General features: G+C 43.9%; 2 protein-coding genes across 3 annotated transcripts; one reads left to right on the top strand and one right to left on the bottom strand.

The window, feature by feature from the left end:
* The first annotated feature begins 3,233 nt into the window (after positions 1 to 3,233).
* RNF183 (ring finger protein 183) lies at positions 3,234 to 3,778 on the top strand. The gene is given in 2 exon segments (XM_008160915.3): positions 3,234 to 3,567; positions 3,570 to 3,778. Coding segments are annotated over 2 exon segments (543 nt in total).
* A 2,782-nt stretch (positions 3,779 to 6,560) lies between these two features.
* Positions 6,561 to 21,414, bottom strand: PRPF4 (pre-mRNA processing factor 4). Of its 2 annotated transcripts, none has more exons than XM_008160900.3 (14): positions 21,324 to 21,414; positions 20,196 to 20,376; positions 19,216 to 19,402; positions 18,340 to 18,427; positions 17,850 to 17,929; positions 17,563 to 17,656; positions 16,980 to 17,074; positions 14,835 to 14,893; positions 14,475 to 14,598; positions 12,850 to 12,939; positions 10,747 to 10,869; positions 10,522 to 10,629; positions 10,311 to 10,429; positions 6,561 to 9,808 (listed from the first exon to the last, which is right to left on the bottom strand). In XM_008160900.3, exons 1-14 carry the CDS (start codon positions 21,348 to 21,350, stop codon positions 9,615 to 9,617), a joined length of 1,569 nt encoding a protein of 522 aa, XP_008159122.1. In that variant the 5' UTR covers positions 21,351 to 21,414; the 3' UTR covers positions 6,561 to 9,614. The 2 variants fall into 2 exon arrangements, with proteins under 2 accessions (XP_008159122.1, XP_008159123.1); XM_008160901.3 differs by having other exon boundaries at positions 20,196 to 20,373.
* Between the last annotated feature and the right edge of the window lie 52 nt (positions 21,415 to 21,466).

Genomic DNA, 21,466 nt, shown 5'->3' with positions numbered 1-21,466 from the left:
TTAATGTGTTTCTGAATCTCCCAAGGATCTGCAAATTGTGACTCAGTAGGTCTGGCGTAGGCCCCTGGTCCTTCATTTCTAACACTCTCCAGTGATGGCTGTGCTGCTGGGAGAGGCCTACAAAAGGTTCTGAGCGATGTACTGTGGGGCCCCACAGGGAGAGGTGCCCCCTGACCTTGGAGGGCCTGCTTGCTAAACACCGATCATCACCTGACTCCTCACTGTCTCTTCTCTATTCTCCACTGCCTTCCGTTGCCTCCTCCACCCCAGAGGGGTTCAACCACTCTGCACCTCCACTCCAGACCTGGCTGGCCTCCACCAAGTCTCAGGACTCTTCACTCCCCAGGTTCCAAGGTACCGCCTAGATGAGGTGCTTTCTGGCTGACCTCACCCTCCAAGCATGAACTAAATTAATTCAACTCTGAAATTCCTGAGATGCCTCCCTCTCTCTCCTGGGTATCTCCCCAGAAAAATTTCCCACCGTCTGCAAAGTCCCCCCTGACCCCCACCACCCAGAGATAGGATGATACTGCATCTGCTCACTAGACAATTAGTGACCCGCAAAGGGGCCTTGATCAATGCTTGCCAGGCCTGACTGATTTCTTACACTTTCTCCCCGCTTTCTTTTTAAATTCTAGATTCCCTTTTGCAGAAAACTCAGATTTACTTACTTTTTTGTTTTTACCGTGTATTGCGTTGATTTAAAAGAATTTTTTAATTAATTCTTTACTGTTGAAAGTATTACATATGTCCCCTTATTTCCTTCATTGATCCTCTCCCTCCCCCCCCCCCCCCAGGCCCTCACCGCCCCAATGTCTGTGGCCAAGGGCCATACATACAGTATATGCATACAAGGTTCTTGGTTGATTACTTCCCACCCACTCACCCACCCTCCCCTGCCTTCCCTCCATGAAGCTCAGAGAGGTTAAGCCATTAGTCCAAGACCTCATAGCAAAAAAGTCTGGTTCTAAAACATGCACTTTCTCCTCCTTATCCTGCCCTCTTCACACTGGTGCTTTTAAAGAACCAAATGGCCTTACGCAAATGGGGAAAAATTATAGAAGGCATTTATACCATCTAAATGTGAGTCGCCACACTTAGATCCTAGCAAGGAATGGGGCACTTTGTAAACTGTGAAGTGCTATAAAAATGCTCCCTCTTGAGGTTGAAAACCGTGGGGTGATGCTACAGACAATTGGTATTTGGCAAACTGACTTGGTCGTAGACAGAGGTGATGCCTTTGGGTCATGTTTAGGACTTGATGTAGCTGGGATGCCCTGGCTTGGAAGTGAGTGGTGGGTGGACACTCGGCCAGAGTCCTCCTGGAGAGGCCGCAGTCTGACCAGCTGACTCTGAAACAGCAGCGGATGTCTGAGGGCGCCACGGCAGAGAAGGGCTAAGATGGTGATGGAACAGTGATCGTCTCCCCTCTTTATAGCTTGGCCACGGGACTTCAGAAGTAGAGGTCAGCTTTTGGGGGAAGAGTAATAGTACAAGTTTACTGTAGTGGAAGCTCGAATTTTCGGAAAAGATTGTTTAACAAGAAACATACAGCCCTAGCCGGTTTGGCTCAGTGAATAGAGCATCAGCCTGCGGACTGAAGGGTCGTCCCAGGTTTGATTTCAGTTAAGAGAATCATTGATTGGCTGCCTTCTCCACACCCCCTACTGGGGATTGAGCCCGAAACCCAGACATGTGCCCTTGACCTGAATCGAACCCAGGACCTTTCAGTCCACAGGCTGGCGCCCTACCCACTGAGCCAAACTGACTAGGGCCGGAGAAGGGTTTTTTAAACTGTTTTTTCCCTCCTCAGCAGCTCAATTCTTCAACGTTTTCAAATAGCCAGTATGAGAAAAGCGAATTGTTTACGGTTTAAATGGGGACGCAGGGCTGGAGACTGCCTTCCTGACTCCCCCTTCCTGACTCCTCCCTCGGACTGGGAGAAATCGGCACGCAGTGCGGGCCAGGCTGGCTGGCTGTGTTCCCGCTGAGGCCTCCTGAGCACACACAGTGATAAGGGGACCGGAGGGGACTTGCAGAGTCTGACGTCAGAGTTTTTAGGTTGGGTAAGCAGGTGAATTTCACAGCAACTGAAGGGCAGGGCAGGCAGCCTGTGTGCGAGGAGGTTTCAGCCATTTTAGAAAAGAATGAGGACCCAGGAGGGAGGAAGCCGGGGAGGCTCTCGTACCCTCTTCACAATCTAGAACAAGGAAACTGCCACCCTGCCTTTCCAGGCAGGGATCCTAGGTCTTGAAGGCACTTGGCTTCCAGGGTTGGCTGTTTGCCAAACCCTAGGCCAGGGGAACTCTAGTCCCCTCCGCCCCCCCCCCCCCCCACCTCTACCTGGGCAGCTCCCTGGCCTTCGCTGCCGGCAGGTGTGCTCAAGAGGTTGCGGCCAGGCCACCTGGCAATTCCAGGTGCTGAGTGTGTGCTGCCATGGAGACGGGCCTAGGGTTGGTGGGGAGAAGGCTCTCCCAAAGCTTTGTGGATTCAGGAGCGGAGAGACTGGAGCCTCAGGCCCTTCAGGGTAGTCTGCTGACCACTCTAGCGCCAACTGAAGCCCAGGTGGGTGCCCTGGGGGTTTTTCCGGGACAAAGGGAGGGAGGAGGAGCCAGGGGAGGCCAAGTATTGGGCGGAGGCTCTGCCAGGCTGATCTGGGGGCCTGTGCAGGGGAGCCTCCCAGCCTCCTGGTCAAGGGGGAAAAAAGAGCGGGGGGTTGGCCCTGTACCCCAAGGTGGGAGGAGGGAAAGAGGCCTGGCATTTGTTCCCAGAGGGGGGCCAGGCTGCACTAGTCAGGGCGTCGAGGGCGCGGGGAAGGAAGCAGTTGCTCTCTGGCACAAACCGCTGACTGCGGCTCCCCTCCTCCCTGGAGTCCGAGAAGCCAAGGGCAATCACATGGAGCATAAGGGGCATTTTTATCCATTTCCAAGGCTGGGGTGCAGTCTCCTCTGGTGGCAGCTCATTAATAATGGGGTGGCTCGGGCCTTCGCCCCGATAGAGGGGATACTATGGAAGCACCAGACTTAACTTCGGGTTAGGACTGGGTGATCTGGAACAGATCGCTTCGTCTCTTTGAACCTAAGTTTTTTCAATCTGTGAAATGTGGGTGATAATACCTTTTAACAACCCACAGGCCACTTCTACCCTAGGACCAAGCACACGTGTGTTCCTTCGCTCCTTTCCTCTTCCTGCCCCGATGTCTCTTGCCAGGCCTCCTGGCATCTGGTCTGAGGATGGCTGAGCAGCAGGGCGGGGAGCCTGAGTGCCCTGTCTGCTGGAACCCCTTCAACAACACGTCCCACACCCCCAAAGTGCTGGACTGCTGCCACTCCTTCTGCGTGGAATGCCTGGCCCACCTCAGCCTGCTGACTCCAGCCCAGCACGGGTTGCTGTGCCCACTCTGTCGCGAGCCCACCGTGCTGGCCTCCGGGCAGCCTGCCACTGACTTGCCCACAGATACTGCCATGCTCACCCTGCTCTGCCTGGAGCCCCACCACGTCTTCCTGGAAGGCCATCAGCTCTGTCTCAAGGACCAGCCCAAGAGCCGCTGCTTCCTGCGTCAGCTCCAGGTGGGAACCAGACTGAGGACCCCCAGGCCATGGCCCCGACCACCACGCGTAGGTCCAATCGCATCCCCACCTTCTACACCCTGAGCGAGTGTTTACAGGACCCTGAGCTCCCGATCGCTGCCTACCTGATGGCTGCCATCCTCAGTGCCACTCTACTGTCCCTCTTCTTCATCTTTTGGGCCAAGCAGTCCCTTTGGGGTATGCGGTGAGCATCCGCTCCAGACAAGGCACCAAGCCTATCTCAGCTGCTGTGGATGTGGGGCCTGCAGAGCCTCGTGTCTTTGTCATAGTGCTCATTTTTACAACCCACGGATCAGGCGGGCCTGTGTTTGCTTCTGGGAACAGAGTCCTACTATAATGAGGATCTCTGAAAACTAACGGACTGGGAAGAGATGCGAGGAGACTGCTGGGTGTGAACCACGGGGTCTGGAAAGGGCAGAGGCAGATGTGTGATTAGAGCTACGGAGCAGGTAGTGCCAAAGGGCTGGACAGCTGTCTCTAGGAGCTCGACCAGCCCAAAGAGTAAGCTGCCTCTCTCACGGGAGCTGCTTTGAACTCGTCCACTTTAAAAAAAAAAAATTAAATTGTTCTCTTTATTGTGTTGCTAAAAAACTAGGAAAGGGAGCTTCAATTCTGTGAGCAAATGTGTGTCTCCTTTCAGTTTTCTCTTTATCTTGCCCCCAGTCCCAGTGAAAAATGGTCTGCATTCATTCATTTATTCACTTATTTAGCTGATGCTGTATCCAAACTAGAGAAAGAGAAGGGTAGGGCTCTGCAGGGGCGGCAGAGAGCCCTCTCCAGCAGGGAGGGTGTATTCATTACCTGCTTTAAAAAATATATATGTATTTTATTGACTTTTTACAGAGAGGAAGGGAGAGGGATAGAGAGTCAGAAACATGGATGGGAGAGAAACATCGATCAGCTGCCTCCTGCACACCTCCTACTGGAGATGTGCCCAAAACCAAGGTACATGCCCTTGACCGGAATCAAACCTGGGACCCTTCAGTCCACAGGCTGACGCTCTATCCACTGAGCCAAACCGGCCAGGGCTCATTACTTGCTTTTGGTGCAAGGTGATCTCCTGTGGGTATGTGGTTTATGGAATGTTAAGAGTCTGAGAGTTTAAAGGTGAAAGCAGGTTCAAAAGAAATCTGGGATTTGGAGGAAAAAGTTTTTATTCCTCCTAGTAGGTGCAGAGATCCTGATGAGAAGACTGGGTGCAGGATGGAGCTGACCCCCTCCACCAAGCACTGACATTCTGGCCTCAAGAGGTAAGGCAGAAACCTTGGAGAGTGAAAACCTTAGCTCCCATCCCAGGCTGTGAGGCAGGGCATCCTGGTTTTCATTTTATATGACAGAATCTAGGAACCAAAGAAAACCAGGTAGAATTCATTTAGAGAACAGCACCCTAGTAAGGAGCTAGGCTCAATAGTACCCACTTGTGGTCATTCTAGAGAACAGCATCCTAGTTAGTAATTAGGCTCATTGGCGCCCTCTTGTGTGAATTCTGAGAACAGCACCCTAGTAGGGGATTAGCCTCAATAGCACCCTCTTGAGGGGAATTCTGAGAACATTACTCTAGTAAGAGGTTAGGGTCATTAGCGCCCTCTTCTGGGCATTCTAGAGAAGAGCACCCTTTTAAGGATTTGGGCCTAATAGCACCCTCTTGAGTGCATTCTGACAGCAGCACCCTAGGAAGGAATTAGTCTCAGTGCACTCTTATGGGCGTTCTAACAACCTGGTTAGCGATATAGCACTGTCTTGTGCATTCTTAGAACAGCACCCTAGCTAGGGATTAGGCTCCATAGCGCCCTCTATGGGCAGTCTGATAATAGCATCCTAGTAAGAGATTAGGCTCAATAGAGCCCTGTTGTGGTCAATTAGAGGACAGCACCCTGGTAAGGAATTTTTGTACATTAAGCAGTCCTCCTGTTTTTTATTTTTGGTTCTCTCATTGAGTGATTTTTTTCCCCCCATCCTGTCTTCTAATACACTGATCCAATCCTCAGCTTTTCCTAATCTGTGTATCCTTCCAGTGTGTTCTTTATTAGTGCTACATCAGCCTATATTCCCGACTGCATTCATAGTCACTATATCTTTTCTCATGCTGTTGAGCATTTTTACCATCATTCTAAACTCTGTATTAGGTAAGTTACTTATCTCCATTTCATTTATCTGTTCTTCTGGAGAATTCTTTTGTTCTTTAATTGCGTGTTTTTTTGCCCATTTTGCCTGCCTGTTTGGGTTTGTGGCTATGTGTTAGGTAGATCTTCTACGCCTTTCAATCTCTATAGGACACTGTCAAACACTGTTTCTGACTAGTGAGATCAGGCAAATAAGACCAGTCTCTCTGCCTGTAGACTGATTGAATTAACTCTTAAGGAGCCTGCAGGCAATCATCCTCAGGTGAGGTGAGGTTGTCCAATAGGGTGGGGCAATTGTTTCTGCCTGGAGGCTAATTGCCATTCTCAGAAACTCCACACTGTGGGGCAAGGTGTTTTCCAAAAGGGCGGGACAACTGTCTCCCCCTCACCCCCCAGATAAAAACTGCCTGCAGAGCAAAGGTCTACCTGAGAAAGATGGCCTCTTCAGTGTGAGGGAATGACTCAGCACAGGAAACCGAGGTGTCTGCCTTCTGAGCACTAACTTTAGGATGATTTTTTTTGTAATTTAGTTGAAATTCCAGTTTGGTCCTGGCACCTTGTCTGTGTAGCATCCACTTACTCTGTGGCCATTTTTAATCTCCCTTCTTTTTGACATTCTGAGAACAGCATGCTGGTAAGGGATTATGCTCATTTGCACCAGGGCTGCTGCTTGACTACACATTGCCACTTCTGCAGTGTCTGAAACCTGATTTCTGCTTCCCCAGTTTTTATATCGCCTTGTGGCCCAGGGCTCTAAAACAACTTCAAAGTGGTTAAAACACCATCACAATTATGAAAAGATAATGTTTTAATTTTTTTAAATTTGTTAAATAAGCTTTCAGAAGCCTGAAATTGAGTTGGTTTATTTGAGTTTAACATTTTTTAGTTTAATGGAATTAGCTCCTACAAATTCTCGGGGTCTTAATATACAAGATATTACAAAATAGCCAAGACATATATTTCACATTTAATAAAACCAAAATCTTAAGATGTGAAGAAAAAGTGGAAAAAAAAATTCTCCATTACAAAATTGTAAAGTCACCAGTGTATCCCGCCAGGGGACTAGTACCTACCTCTCCATTTGTGCCATCAAAGATAATTACACTGAAGCTGGGACTCAAGCTCTCCCCACTGACTTCATTTCTTTACACATCCTTGCTCCTTAACCTTGTGGCAGGCAATGAGCTCAGCATGTTCTCAGAGCCAAGAGGAACAGGAGAGGAGCTGGGGGAAGTTCAGGAAGGAACACTTGCCTCTGCACTACAGCCTACTGCTCTGAAGTTAAGTAAACTTCATCCCCACTCATAGGTCAAACTGAGGCTCCACAAGTTCAGCTACTTTGTTCAAGGTCACCCAGCCATTATAATTCTTATTTCAGTCAAAATAAGAATTATACTCTTGAAGTGGCTTATAGGCCATCCAAAAAATACATTGGTTTACATTTTTGGGGAGATAGGGAAACATTACAATGTCTCCTATTCTCACACTTAGTAGTTCTAACCTTGAGGCAATGCCATCCTCATAGGGAGCCTCTGGAAATGTCTGGCGCTATCTTTGATATACCAATAGAGTGGGTTGTGCTTCTGGCTTTTAGTACTCGAGGTCAGACATGCTACAATGCCACAGATAGTTCTGCACAATAAAGTATCATCTATCTTAAAATGCAAAGTTTCCTGTTGGATAACACTATAGGCTCCTCATAGGTTCAGGAGGTAGAAGTGGTGAAAAGTATTAACTCCCTTTGGCATGAAGTCAGAGGAAGAGATGCAGTGACTTGTCAAAGGGCAGTATAAAAGGTGGAGTGGTTAAAGCTATGCACAAGTCATGCTGGCTGGACTGGTCTTTGGCCAGTGTTGCCAACATCGTCAATACAACCCTATGAAATCTCTTCATAAGGTCCTACAGACAGATCGGGATCTACCACTTACTGAGTGGGTAACCTTGAGCAAGTCACTTAACTTCTTTGAGCTTAGTTTTGTTTGTAAAAAGAAAGCTCCTAAGATTCTGAGGATTAAATGAGATGTCTGAACGTGCCTGGCACAATGTCTGGCCAGAGAGTATCTTGTTAAGTGGTGGCTATACTTATCTCACCATTATCACAAAATGCCACACTGGGTTTATGTTCCTCAGCTCACCCCTTTCTTACAACATTTCCAGTGAAGAAATGTATATTCCACAAGACACTTGTTTTGCCAAAGACTTAGATAGAATGTTTTCACTCAGTTGCCACCCCTAAGTCCCTTGGACTCCCCACTCCCAAAGACAAGGTTAATTGGGATAGAATTTAAACTTGAAAAACTCAAAATTTTAACATTATATCCAAACTACACGCTAATACACTAATGTTCATTATTAGTTTACACATACTACAAAGGTAGTATTGAAAATAATTTTTTTCATGGCCAACTACGGAGGAAATAGTGTCCCTTTATACTTAAACCATAGTGCAGTACTCAACAGAGAGCAGGGTTGAGAACTCAGAAGCTTAACAAGTACACAGGATATGCAACAATTTGGTTATAACTGAAACCAGATCAAACACAATATTTAGCTACATATCACACAATCACAGCTTGAATAGAGCTAGACAAGCTACACTCAGCCGCTCTGGAATAGCAAGTAAAGTGTGTTCAACACTTCAAGGAGAAGCCATCATACAAGCCCTCCTTGAATGCTCTATATACAACCTTTTCTTCTAAATCCTATATTTTTGTATGAATTTACTGTGTACTTTCAGAGTTCAGTGATTGTATATTTGGCGTGGAAAAAGAAGGCAACAGCTGGATAGCCAATGAGTAAGCGTTACAGAGTCCAGATACTGTATAGTTCACCGGTAGTTTGGCCCACAATGCAATAGCCCTCTCTCTATATTTTTTTTAAATGATTAACAGAGTGCTTATTAAGGGGACAGAAATTGGAGTAATCATATTTGAGATCACATGTTGTATCTCAAACCAAAAAACAGGGACTTGGATGGACCAAAGGCTGAGATTCAGAAAAGACTAAACTATGCAAAATATTTGAAGTATATAATAAGATTTTACTCTGTAGCAAATATGTAATAAAGAAAAAAGAAAAAAGTCAAAATTGATGATTAGTAATACCCGTTAGGGTTTTTTTCCAGAGTTACCTTGACATGAAGGGTATATCCTTTAAATAACCAATAAAAAGGAGTTTGCACAATAGAGACATTGTGTTAGCTTTCTAAACATTTCATTGAATCTTGACACAATGGTCTAGCTTTCGGGTAATATGAAGGATGCCAAACATCAAATAAAAATGGAAGACATTTTCCAAGGCAAATGTTCAGTTCTGAGCTTCCTGAAGCTCCCTGAGGCAGGTACTATTCCAAGTGAAATCAAAGGAAGAGGTAAAATCTTCTTTACTGCGTAACTCTGAGCTTCGCATCGCTGTGGGGCTACCTCTTCACCTCCCACTTTCAGGGCAGAGGAAAGGTTCTCGCTCTGCCAGGCGTTACTTAACCAGTACGTGGTGAGATGTGCCTTTACCCGAGGGCTCCCAGACTGCAGTCCAGCCACCTTGCCCCTGGGTCACATGTGGTCCTGAAGCATGTACCATGTAATAGAAAGCCAAGTTTCAAGAATTAAAAATGGAGCTAGCCACAATCCTGAGTGCTATGAGGAAGGCAACAGGGTATTCAAACAAAAGGTTAATAAAAACAATTGTCTACATAGTTACTGGCAGGGCTTGAAGATGAAATTAAAATTCAAGCATGAAAGGGGTTCACCAGCACCCAGGAACTGGGCTGTCTGCTTGAAATGGGGGCCGACAGAGAAATCCAATCTACTGAGGGTCTATACATGGTAATTGGCAACAAACATGATAGAATAAAATGGCTCTTAAGGGAGAGCTTGAGGTTTGTGTCCTTTTTCTATGGTGTCTATTCAGCCATCCAGAGCTTGAAGGTCCTGTCATATGAGCAAGTGGCTATAAGCTGCCCATCAGAAGAAATGTCTAGGCCCATCACTTTGCCTTCATGGCCAGCCAAAGTCTTCAGTGGGGACCAGCCTGGATGGGTCCAGATCTTGGCTGTGTTATCATAGGCACCAGTGAGCAAGAAATTCCCATGGATAGCTACAAGAGAAAAAAAGGGGAGTTGCTTAGGAATGTAAGTATTCAAAAGAGCTTAAGAAAAGCACAAAAATCTCCCAGAACATACTATTTCAAAAAAGAAGGTATTTCTACAGTCAGAAAAAACCAACACTGATCTATATTCCTACCAGGTCTCCAGGAAAAAGGGACAGCCACAGGGAAAATTAGGGAAACAAATCACATTAAGGTTTCTTGGCTCTTCCAACAACCTGTTCAGAATAGTATTAAGGATTTGGTGCTTAGGATTTCCGTGGAGAAAAAGATGCAGCAAAGCACTCATGAAGTCTTTTACTTCCTAGCAACAAGCATGCGGTGCCACAGTTCTGTCTGAAGGTAGGGGAGAGGGGAGGAAATTATAATTTGCTTCTTCAACAGAGTCCAAATTCTCTCCTGTTCCACCTCCGAGTTAAGCTACAGCCTGGCCTCCATTCCATGAAAGTGCAATCTGTCTTTCTCATTATTCTAAAACAGGAGGAAAGCTTACGCTCAAACTTGACACCGGTCACTAAGTTCTGGTGGGCAGGGATGGTATAGATGCAGCGCCGCTGTCGAAGGTCCCATACTTTGCAGGTGTTGTCCCCACTGCCAGTTGCAATGTGGTAGCTGTGGATCAGATGCAGTATCACAGTTAGAAACAAAGAGTACTTCCTGACCAAGAACCCTCTCCACCCCATCATTCAATGAGCTTATTTTACCCATTGGGGGAGAAATTTATTCCATAGATTTCCTTCAGGTGCCCTTCTAGGAACATGATACAACGTCCTGTACGCAGGTCCCAAACTCGACCAAATGCATCCAGTCCCCTGATAAAATAATTTACAAATGAACATTGTGAATCCAGTTCTCAGTGGAAGCAGCTATACATAAGAAGTGATTCTACTGAGCTGCCCCTGCCCCTGGCTATGTGGAAAAAGCCTTACCCAGTGCCAGCCAAAGAGCCATCTTGATGGAAGGCAATGTCATACACACCCATGCTGTGGCCTTCCTGATGCAGGATCTCCTCTTGAGCTTCCAAATCCCATAAGCGCCATGAGCGGTCATAGCTAAAAAAACAACAACACACAAATATTTAGCCAGCATATATATATTTATTCAGTTTCTACAATGTGCAAGGTATTATTATTAGTTATAGCTTCAGTTATGCTTCTGCAACTACTTATAAAACAAATTATTTTCTGGCATAAGCAATCTATAATAATAAAAGCATAGTATGCTAATTAGACCAGACATCCTTTCAGATGTCCTTCCTTCTAGACAAAGCGGCAGAGGCAGAGGTGGCAGAGGTCCCTGGCCGTGGCAGCGGGTGGGGACTGAGGCAGAGGCGGCTGCTGCAGCGGTGGGGGCCAAGGCCCTTGCACGAAATTCGTGCATCGGGCCTCTAGAGTCTTAATAACTAAGCATATCTGTCTTATTATGACTCCCAATAAACCTATTTCAGTGGCTATTTTAAGAACAGAATCCCCTAAGAATGGCTCAGCAAAGACTCTGTTGTCTTTTTTCTTCCCCAATTCCACTTTTATGTTCTTTCATTCATCAAGCGTTGATATATTTACTGGGCCCTAAATTCATGTTGGGGATACAAAAATCAATCATAGACAAATCAATGGAGTAGAAAAGAAAGAAAAGAAATAGATCAGTGTTTATTAGGGGTGTCAAGCAATTTCAACAGGGAAAGGAAAGTCTCTCCAATAAACAGTGGTAGAACTGTTTATGTACATGGAAATAAAGACAGAAAAGAAAAAGTCAAACATTTTAAAAAAGGAATAAAGCACCTGAAAACTACACAAAAGAGAATATACAAATGGTAGTAAGCATATAACAAATAGTCATTAAAGTAACAAAAATGAAAACCATGAGGTTTTACTACACATTTGCTATTTTGGGCAGAATGACAGGACTGACAAAACCAACTGTTGGCAAGGAGGTGATGCAATCAGAATTCTGGGAATGTAAAATGGTGCAACCATTTTAGAAAACCCCTTGGAAGTTTTTCAAAAGTTAAATACACATGTACCCCATGACCTAGCATTTGCATTTGTAGGTATTTATTTAAGAGAAAGAAAAGAAAAGCATGTCTACAAAAAGTCTTGTCCAAGGATGTTTATGGGCTTTATTCTGACGAGCCAAAACCTGGAAACAGCCCAGCTGTCCATCAATAGGAAAATGGATAAACAAACTGTGGCTCAATAATACAACTGATTACTCCTCAGCAAGGAAAAGGAACTGCTCATACATTCACACAATGTGAACCAGTCTTTCATTAAACTTACAGAACCAGAAAGGGAGACCAATCTGTAAGCAGAGATATTATAATGCAAAAAACCCCCACAACTCCTTCCCCACCCCCCCCCAAAAAAAAACAACACCCCAAAACAACAAACACAAAGAAAACAAAACAAAACACACACACCTCTAGTGTTGGTCAAGAAGGAATGAAAATTTTAGTTTTCTGGACAACTAGTGACTTTAAAATTTACTTCCTAGCAACAAGAAGCATGCTACAATTTAAGAGCAAATGCACTTACCTCTAACTACATAATATAGTCTATTCTGATTCACTGACATCCAATAAAATCCTTGAAGATCTCTGTTCTAAAAATTTACTTGGCAGTTAACCATATAGGGTTAATAAGATGTCATAAGCCCATCTCTCTATATAAAAGCCAAAGTGACTGTCCAGTATCTATGATGCACACTGACCACCAGGGGGCAGATGCTCAACACAGGAGCAGAAATCACAGGCATGGAAACATGGAACAGACTGATGAATCTCAGAGGGAAGAGAGGAAGGAGAGAAGAGATTAACCAAAGATCTTATATGTATACTAGAGGCCCGATGCACAGATTCGTGCACTGGTGGGATCCCTCGGCCTGGCCTGCAGGGATCAGGCCGAAACCAGCTCTCTGACATCCCCTGAGGGGTCCCGGATTGCGAGAGGGCGAAGGCCAGGCCGAGGGACCCCACCGGTGCACGAATCTGTGCACCAGGCCATTAGTACAGATAGAACAATAGGAAGGCTTACCAGGTGGTACCCAAGAAACGTCCTGATGGATGCCACATTACACGGGCCACACGTACTGTATGGCCTTCAATATCTGCCACTGGTTCATCACTGAAAAGAAATCAAATACATGTGAGTAAACTCTTCTATATGCATGTAAATAAATATTCACTGAATTTATTAAGAGTTGCATCCAGATGCACCAACTTCGTATAATTTGAGATGCCAAATTGTAAACACACTTGTAATTTGTTAAAACTTTAGGTCTAACAAGAATTTGTCACTTCCCAAGGTTTTAAAAGATTTGGGACTTCATGTACCACAGGGCAAAACTGCCTATACATTAAGAAACACTCCTTCTACTTGAATTCACTATGTTGTTAAACTCTGAAGGCTATACCACTTAGAATTAAGAGAAAATAAAAGGTAAGTAAAACAGTTTCTCTGCACCAAGGTAGTACTGAGATTCTAGGAAGAAAACATGCTTTAATAGAGATGTGAGGCTACAGAAATCAAGCAGTTTTGGTGCAAGTGGATTACATAATCCACATAGAAAAAGGAACTCCTAAATACATAGAGGCTTAGTTTCCTTTGGGTGGCCCTTAAATTTTATTACCCAGTAACTACAGAAGGAAGATCTAAGACACCAGTGAAAGAAAATAAACAAGAATCCTAAAGAGGATAATTAAAAAGAGAACTTTGTCAATGTGCATACATAGAAGTAATCCAAGTCCTAGGGGAACAAATATGGCTGAGCATTATCAAAGCCAATTAAAACCTGCTGTGCTCATACGTAAGAGCTTGTCTGGTAAGAAGTGGAGACAGTAATGAGCTCTTTACAAAAGCGTTATGTACTTTCCCAAAGAAAGAAAACTAAGAAATTGGATTCAGATGTCGTTTGGCTAACAACATGCTCCCAAAATTTCCTGAAAAACAATATTCATAAACACATTTAAAACAACTGTTGTAATTGGAAAATACGGTCTAGGTAAAGGATGATGCTACTGGAAGACATCACTTCCTTCGCAATACTGCCAGACAGAACCTCACTTCCCCTCCCCTGTGGCTGTTTGCTAAGAACCAACATGCTGTCAGAATGTTATCTTCAGTCAATCTACCAAATACTGCATTTCTTCAGTGTCAATATATTGCATAGGAGGTAAAAATGGATCTTTCCAGAATAATGGAACCGGGAAAAAGTGGCCACTATGTTAGAGGCAAAAATCAAGTTCTAAAGTTTACAAGAAAAAGCCTGACACAACTTTGATGAGAAAAGGTGTAAGAAAAACCCTCTATTTTATTTTTTAAATGTATTTTTTATTTCTGAGAGGAAAGGAGAGGAAAAGATAGAAACATCAATGATGAGAGAGAATCACTGATAAGCTGCCTCCTGCACGCCCCACATTGGGGACCAAGCATGCAACCCAGGCATGTGCCCTGACTGAGAATTGAACCATGACTTCCTGGTTCATAGGTCAATGCTCAACCACTAAGCCACACTAGCTGGGCTCTATTCTATTTTCATAAAAAGTTTCCTTGACTCTTAGAGTACTCTGGGGGTAAACGTCAGATTTTCGGGTCCTAAGAGCCAACCAATCAACTATTTATTTCAGTGATTTCAGTATAGAGAGAACAGTAATATTCACCTGTCAAGGCTCCAAAGTTTCACAGAACCATCAGCAGCACAAGAGGCCAAATTGACATCTTTTTGGTCCAAGGAAACAGTGGATTTTGGATGGAATACAATTGCTCCTACATTTGTGTTATGGCCTGAAGGAGGGTAAGAGATGAAAGTTAAAGGGTTCCTGCCTCCTTATAACTTATGTGTAAATACAGACTATGATGAATAATATAGGTATATATTAGGGAAATAAAGACATAGAGTATTAAAGTAACTATTCAACTATTTTAAAAATAAATTTTTTCAATTTAAACTAATATTTAAAGCACATTAATAAGAGCAAAACACAAAAAAGACTTAATGTGAAAAAAACATTCTAACTCACCTCGAAGAGTGTGAAGGAGGTTGCAATCAGGAACAGACCAGAGCTTGCAAAGCCCACTCCTATCAAATACAAAGGAAAGCATCTCAGCCAGGGTTGGTCTGGGAAGGAAAAGGTACCTTGGTAACATCACAATCTCTTTTCACCCCCATTAAACTTTACAGTGGCAGACAGAAAAAGAATGAAAGGCTTATTATTTGAAGTGTTATTGAAGAAAGCTACATTTAGTTCTCATGCAACTAGAAGCCTCTACTGGACTATAATTAATACATACAAGTTGCGATTCTCCTTAACTTTTGGGTCAATTTGTGAGGGAAGGTAGGACAAATTAAATTATCCAATAATAATAGAATAATGATACTATCTCCTTAAATATGAATGGCATTTTGCTGCTTACAAAATACTTAACTTTTTTTAGACTTCTTTTAAAAAAATTTTTTGAAAAGACTTTTTTCAGGAAATTTCCCACCAATTACTTTTATATCTATCATCTCAAATGATCCTTATTAACAGACCTGTGAGGTACGTAAAATAGGAATGATAACTTCTGCTTTATAATGAAGGTAACTGAGGCTTGGAGAGGTGGAGGTATCTGTGTAGGTCCTCGGCTTTCTCCTGAACCACGGTCTCAACTGCTGCCTAGTCAAGTAGTTCCTGTGCATACAATGTAAGGAAGTTTCCCCTCTTATATCTAGTGGGCCATGTCCCACAAAAATAACTAAATAGAACAAAACAAGTTATCACATCCTAAGAGTTTTATGCAAATACTAGAGGCCCGGTGCACAAAATTCGTGCACAGGGTGTGTGTATGTGTGTGTGTTTGTGTGTGTCCCTCAGCCCAGCCTGCACCCTCTCCAATCTTGGACCCCTCGAGGGATGTCCAACTTCCCGTTTAGGCCAATCCAGGTAGGATCGGGCCTAAACGGGAAGTCGGACATCTCTCTCACAATCCAGGACTGCTGGCTCCCAACTGCTTGCCTGCCTGCCCCTAACTGCCTTCCCCTGCAGGCCTGGTCACTCCTAACTGCCCTCCCTTGCAGGCCTGGTCCCTCCCAACTGCCCTCCCCTGCTGGCCTGATTGCCCACAATTGCCCTCCCCTGCTGGCCATCTTGTGTCCACATGGGGTCAGTCATCTTTGACCACATGGGGGCAGCCATCTTGTGTGTTGGAGTGATGGTCAATTTGCATATTCTTTTATTAGATAGGAGGATTAGATAGGATAGAGGCCTGGTGCATGGGAGGGAGCTGGCTGGTTTGCCCTGAAGGGTGTCCAGGATCAGGGTGGGGGTTCCCTTGGGGCATGGGGTGGCCTGGGCGAGAGACCTGTGGTGGTTTGCAGGCTGGCCACGCCCCCCGGCGACCCAAGCAGAGGCCCTGGTAACTGAGATTTATTTATCTTCTATAATTGAAACTTTGTGGCCTTGAGCAGAGCCAAGCCTCCTGCTCGCTCAGTGGCTGCAGCCATTTTTGTTGGGATTTATTTATCTTCTATAATTGAAATTTTGTAGCCTTAAGCGGAGGCCAAGGCAGGCCAAGGCTGCAGAAACTTTGCTTCCTCCATCGCCGGGGGCAACTCAAGCCTCCTGCTCTCTCCAGCTCCGTAGCTGCTGCCATTTTTGTTGGGATTTATGAAACTTTGTAGCCTTAAGCGGAGGCTAAGGCAGGCCAGGGCAGGCGGAAAGCTTGGCTTCCTCCATCACTGGGGAAACCCAAGCCTCCTGCTCTGTCCATGGCCACAGCCATCTTGGTTGGGTTAATTTGCATAATCGCTCCTGATTGGCTGGTGGGCATGGCTTGTGGGCATAGCAGAGGTACAGTCAATTTGCATATTATTCTTTTATTTCATAGGATGGTGGTAAGTAGAAAATAAAATAAAGATAGCTCATTCCATGACATGCTCCAAAAGACTAGTGTCAAGAACATACTGCTACATGTCATGATCTCTGGGGTCCCTTGTGAACATTAAGAACTGTTCACAAAGACTTTACTGTATAACAAACGGGTAGAGCAGTAGCATCTCTAGTCTGGTGTGACCATGAGAAGCAGAGCAAGAGGGTAACAGAAATAGACATCTAAGACATTCTAACTTTTTCCCTGAACCTATTCCTTATTTAGGAAAAAAAAAGTCACTGTAAAACTTAACTTACCAACAAGCTGTAGCCAGCATTTTGGAATTGGGACTAAAGTGACAGTAGGAGATAGGCCGGTCATCCCCAATCTGACTGCAGAAATTATTCAAAGACTTAAAAAAAAACAACACAACACAACATACAATGATCATTAATAGGCTAACCCAGGAGTTGGCTTTTCCACTATAACAAAGCAACTTCACAGTTTTAATACAACCCAAGATTCTTTTATACTTTTTTTTGGTTAGGAGATACTTATATGGATGAATGAATGGGTCAAGGCATATCTCAAACTACAGCACATGGTCTTCTACAGTCTTAGTATCACTAGCCCTATTGTCAGCTAAATATAAAGAAGAAAACCATGGAGAGATCTACAGTACAGCTTTACATCCTAAAGGGAAGAATTCAAGAGCAGAACCACAGGCCTCTGCTGAGTACAAAGTACAGTAGGTTCCTGCCATCTAAACAGATGGCAACAGTGTAAGCAGGGAGGAATAAATCTAGCTGCCTTTACCCTCTTAGAGGTGGGCCAAAAGGGAAAATCTAATAAACATATAAGAAGCTTTAAGATATTGAACAATTGCTGACAGCATCTTACCCGGAGAGATTTGTGCAGCTCTTGCATCTGGGAGGTCCTAGTTGTTTCAGGAATCTCTTTATGGAGACGGGCCTCTTCCAAGCGTTTCATTGCCCTATGATATGCAAACAACATTACCGTCATGAGAGTAAATGGGTTTTACACGAGGGGTTTAAAAGTATCTTACACTCAATTTCATTTAATAATCTTACACTCAATTTCATTTAATAATCAGTCATTATAAAGCAGGTCCTCCATCCCTGAGAGGAAACAAGAATAATCTTTTTCCTTCTAGAGGCTCTCCTCACCTGGGCAGTGAATAATTAGCAATCCATAGTCTAGCAACCTTCAGGGTGTGTGGTCCTTCATGGTACCAGGTTTGCTGATACTGGAAGTTAAATTAAGAAAAGAAATATTAAGTCTGAGCATTCCTGCCCCCACTTCTAGCTGTCAATTCCCTATTTTAACTGCCCAGAATAAAGGTGACTTAGTTCAGTAACAGGATGAAATCAGGCATGTGCTTTCTACTGTTTCTTTCTGTGAGGTCTTGTTAGATGGCTCTGGTTCCCTGTTAAAAGTTACACCAGGAATGCTATAGTTCTTTCCTGAATGGGAAACTAATTTCCATTTATATCTACACAGAAACATAAATTATTGCCAACAACTATTTCTGAACGGGAGAGTCTTCAACCCTCCTATCCCCAATCCTAGCAAAGCAAACCACTGAAAACATAAAATGAGAAAACTATCCCCTCATCTCCTTCATATTTACATTACGAAGGTGAAGACATATTTTACCTCTTCTTTGGACTTCTTAGATTTCTCATCATCTTTTTTAGTTTTTTTTAAGGCATCGGTACCGACCACTGAGAGGATATTTCTTAACCTGTAACAAAAAAGATTGAAATTTAAACAGAACTGAGATAAAATTTTGAAAAAGTACATTTAAGAAGGGAGCAAGCTTTCTCTATTCTTTCACCATGCAAACTCCAAGCAATTGGAGCACCAATTCCTTTTCAATAATATTCAAAACCCACTTATTATATGTTTTATATCAGCGATTTTCAACCAGTGAGCCACAAGAATTTTTAAATCATTCAATACCTGACTATTTATCCAGGGGCACTGACCTCTTTTCCCTTAGATTGTCAAATAAAAAAATGACAACAGCCAACACAACAATAGCCGTCTGATATGAATAAATCAAAATTATACCTATTTTTCATTTGTCAGATTGGCAAAAAATACATTTTTTGGTGTGCCATAAAATTTTAGTAATTAGTTTATGTGCGCTGTGAGATGAATTGAAAACTGCTGTTTTATATCACTGGCAAGGAATGCATTTGTTGTCTAAATTTTCAAAGTTTCACTACAAATGTTTATCCAACTCAAAATTCCACATTGGGGAGAGGAGAGGAGAGGAGAGGAGAAGAGAGGAGAGGAGAAGAAAAAACAGAATGTTAACACCCTCTTCACAGTTTATAAAGAAAAATTAGTAGTGGAGTAAAAATATGCCTTAGACTCGGGTTATGGGTTAAACTATCTAAACACAACTTAAAATATTCTGTTAACAATATCTGAGACATTCTATTAAAGTTTTTGCTATAAATAACAACTGAAATTTGGAACTAGAACCCTGTGGTTGAAAGAGAAAAAAGTATTTAGAAAGGACACCTTTCTCTTCTTTCAGCAGGACCCTCTCCAAAAAGTGTGATAGGCTCCCCCAAGGCTCTCAGGCAAGCCTTGACCTCTGAGTCGTCTGTGGAAACGTTGATTTGCCGGGCTCGCTTCCTTCTCTCAAACTCGGCTAACACTTCGGCCTGTCGCTCACTTATGTGCTCTTCAATTTCGAACACTTCCCCTATAAAAAGAACAGGCAACATCAGCATAATCATCAGATTTTCTTCAAATAAAAAGGAAAACATTTCTTATATTTGGAGTTCGTGTATGCACTTAGTTCAAGTTAAGGGCATCTATTATACACTTTATTTAGTTTACTATCTCTCTCCACACCTCTCCCTTTGTCTCTCCAAAATCAATAAAAACGTATTTTAAAATTTCATTTTGGGAGAAAAATAAATGGAAAACTGTAAACAGGCTATTACTGTGAACCATAGTAATTCCAAACCAATGCCAGAATTGTGCTTGGTCTTCAGAATAACTTCCCCAAAATTTAACTACTAGTAAATAGCCTATTGTTGACTAGAAGCCTTACCTATAACATAAACAGTCAATTAACACATACTTTGTATGTTATATGCATTATATACTATATTTTACAATAAAGAAGGCTAGAGAAGGAAAATATTAAGAAAACCATAAGAAAAATACTTTAGTATTTATTAGAAAAATCTACATATAAGTGGACCCACACAGTTAAAAATATGTTGTTTATGGGTCAGCTGTACACACTGAATAACTCCTGGTAAAATTCCTAACAATTCATGAGAGAAAAACTGTTTAACAGGTTTTAAGCAAAAGGCTCTCTGGAAGATGCTAAGCAGAGTAGGCAAAGTATGACCATTTATAGTTATCAGTTTAAAAACAGAAAAATGTTGACACTAAAAAACAAGTGATACCTAAGTTTAAGAAGGCATTCATTGCAGAAAATTGGAGCACTAAAGATAAAGAGGGACTCACAATTTGAATCTTACCAGAGGTTATGTTAATATTTCCTGCTTCAATTCCTGCTTTAAGTCCTTCTTTTCCCAAAATCCCAGATTCTCCTTTGGCCAGACGCTCCCTCTCCTTCTCTTCCAAACTTCCATAATAGATGTGTGGTTTCTTCACAACAGGTGCGACTAAGTCATCAGGTGCCTTCGTTTTGGTTGCCTGCTAAATCAAAGGCCTGGATTAATTTAAGGCTTAATCTTAGCCATTTATTAGGCTTCCCTAAAGAAGCAAGCTCATCTTGAGTTGTATTTCCCTCCCTAAAGGAAAGAACACGGAGGGCACTTCGGTAGACGTTCGCCTGCCAAAGGGTCTGGGGTTCGATTCCCGGTCAAGGGCCCGTTCCTGGGTGGCAGATTAAATTCTGGCCCTAGTCAGGCGAGTGCGGGAGACAACCAGTAGATGTGTCTCTCTCACATCGATGTTTCCATCTCTCTCTCTCTCCTTCCCTCCCGTACACTCTTTCTAAAAATGAATGGGGAAAAATGCCCTTGGGTGAGTAAAAAAAAAAAAAAAAAAAAAAGTTGTGTCTTCACTGATGGGGCGGGAGGAGGGCCTGTTCAGCATCTCAGGCAGGAAGAATCTGATTAAACTACTTAATTTCTCTTGGCGATTTTCCTGTCAAAGGTTTGCATTGGAACATGTTTAATTCATCTGGTTGGTGTGCAATCGCTTCTTGGGTTTTATGAACCTTCCAGGGTTATTGCTCATCACAGGGGAAATATCAAGGGGGACTGAAATAGCCAACCCGATGTCAAGGGGGAATGTTCTCAGACGAGAGGCAGCACAGATGACGTTAGGAGGCCTCGTTACAATGAAGAAGTCTGACACAGAAGTCAGTCTTGGCCAGGACGCTACTCCCTGTCAGAGCTCCGTTTCTGGACCCGTCGGAAGACGCGTTTACCGTTCGCGGCGGTACCAGAGGTGCACAGGAGCTTAAGCACAGGAAAGCGCTTAGGCATCAGGAAAACGAAGCCCCGCTGGGACCAGACCGAGCCTCGCAGCCTTCCTCCTCAGCCCTCCACTGCCTTAGCCCGACCCCGAAAGGCCCCATGCCGCAGGGACCCCCCAACCCCGCGGCGCGCCCTGCCAGGGTGAGCTGAGATCTGTACCGTGGAGGAAGCTCGTGTGGAAGCCATGCCGGGCTCCGGAGCCGCCAAACCCCAGCGAAAGCCGGGCTCTGCTTCCCAGGCAATCCGCCGCGCGCCCAGCAAAGCGGAACTGCGTCACCGACCGGAAGTGGGTCGAGAGCGAC

The sequence above is a fragment of the Eptesicus fuscus genome, chromosome 15 (genome assembly GCF_027574615.1).
Source record: "Eptesicus fuscus isolate TK198812 chromosome 15, DD_ASM_mEF_20220401, whole genome shotgun sequence".
NCBI classification, from domain to species: Eukaryota; Metazoa; Chordata; class Mammalia; order Chiroptera; family Vespertilionidae; genus Eptesicus; species Eptesicus fuscus.
The sequence above is the reverse complement of the archived record's forward strand: the minus strand, read 5'-3'. Positions and strand labels throughout refer to the sequence as shown.

Bases quoted from the DNA above. Each gene is read 5' to 3' on its own strand.
- PRPF4 (XM_008160900.3), bottom strand. From the start codon at position 21,350: ATGGCTTCCACACGAGCTTCCTCCACG. The intron at 18,428-19,215 runs GTGTCCTTTCTA...TTTTTGTTACAG, and splicing joins CCTGCTGAAAGAAGAGAAAG to GTTAAGAAATATCCTCTCAG. The intron at 17,657-17,849 runs GTGAGGAGAGCC...TGCATATCATAG, and splicing joins GCTAATTATTCACTGCCCAG to GGCAATGAAACGCTTGGAAG.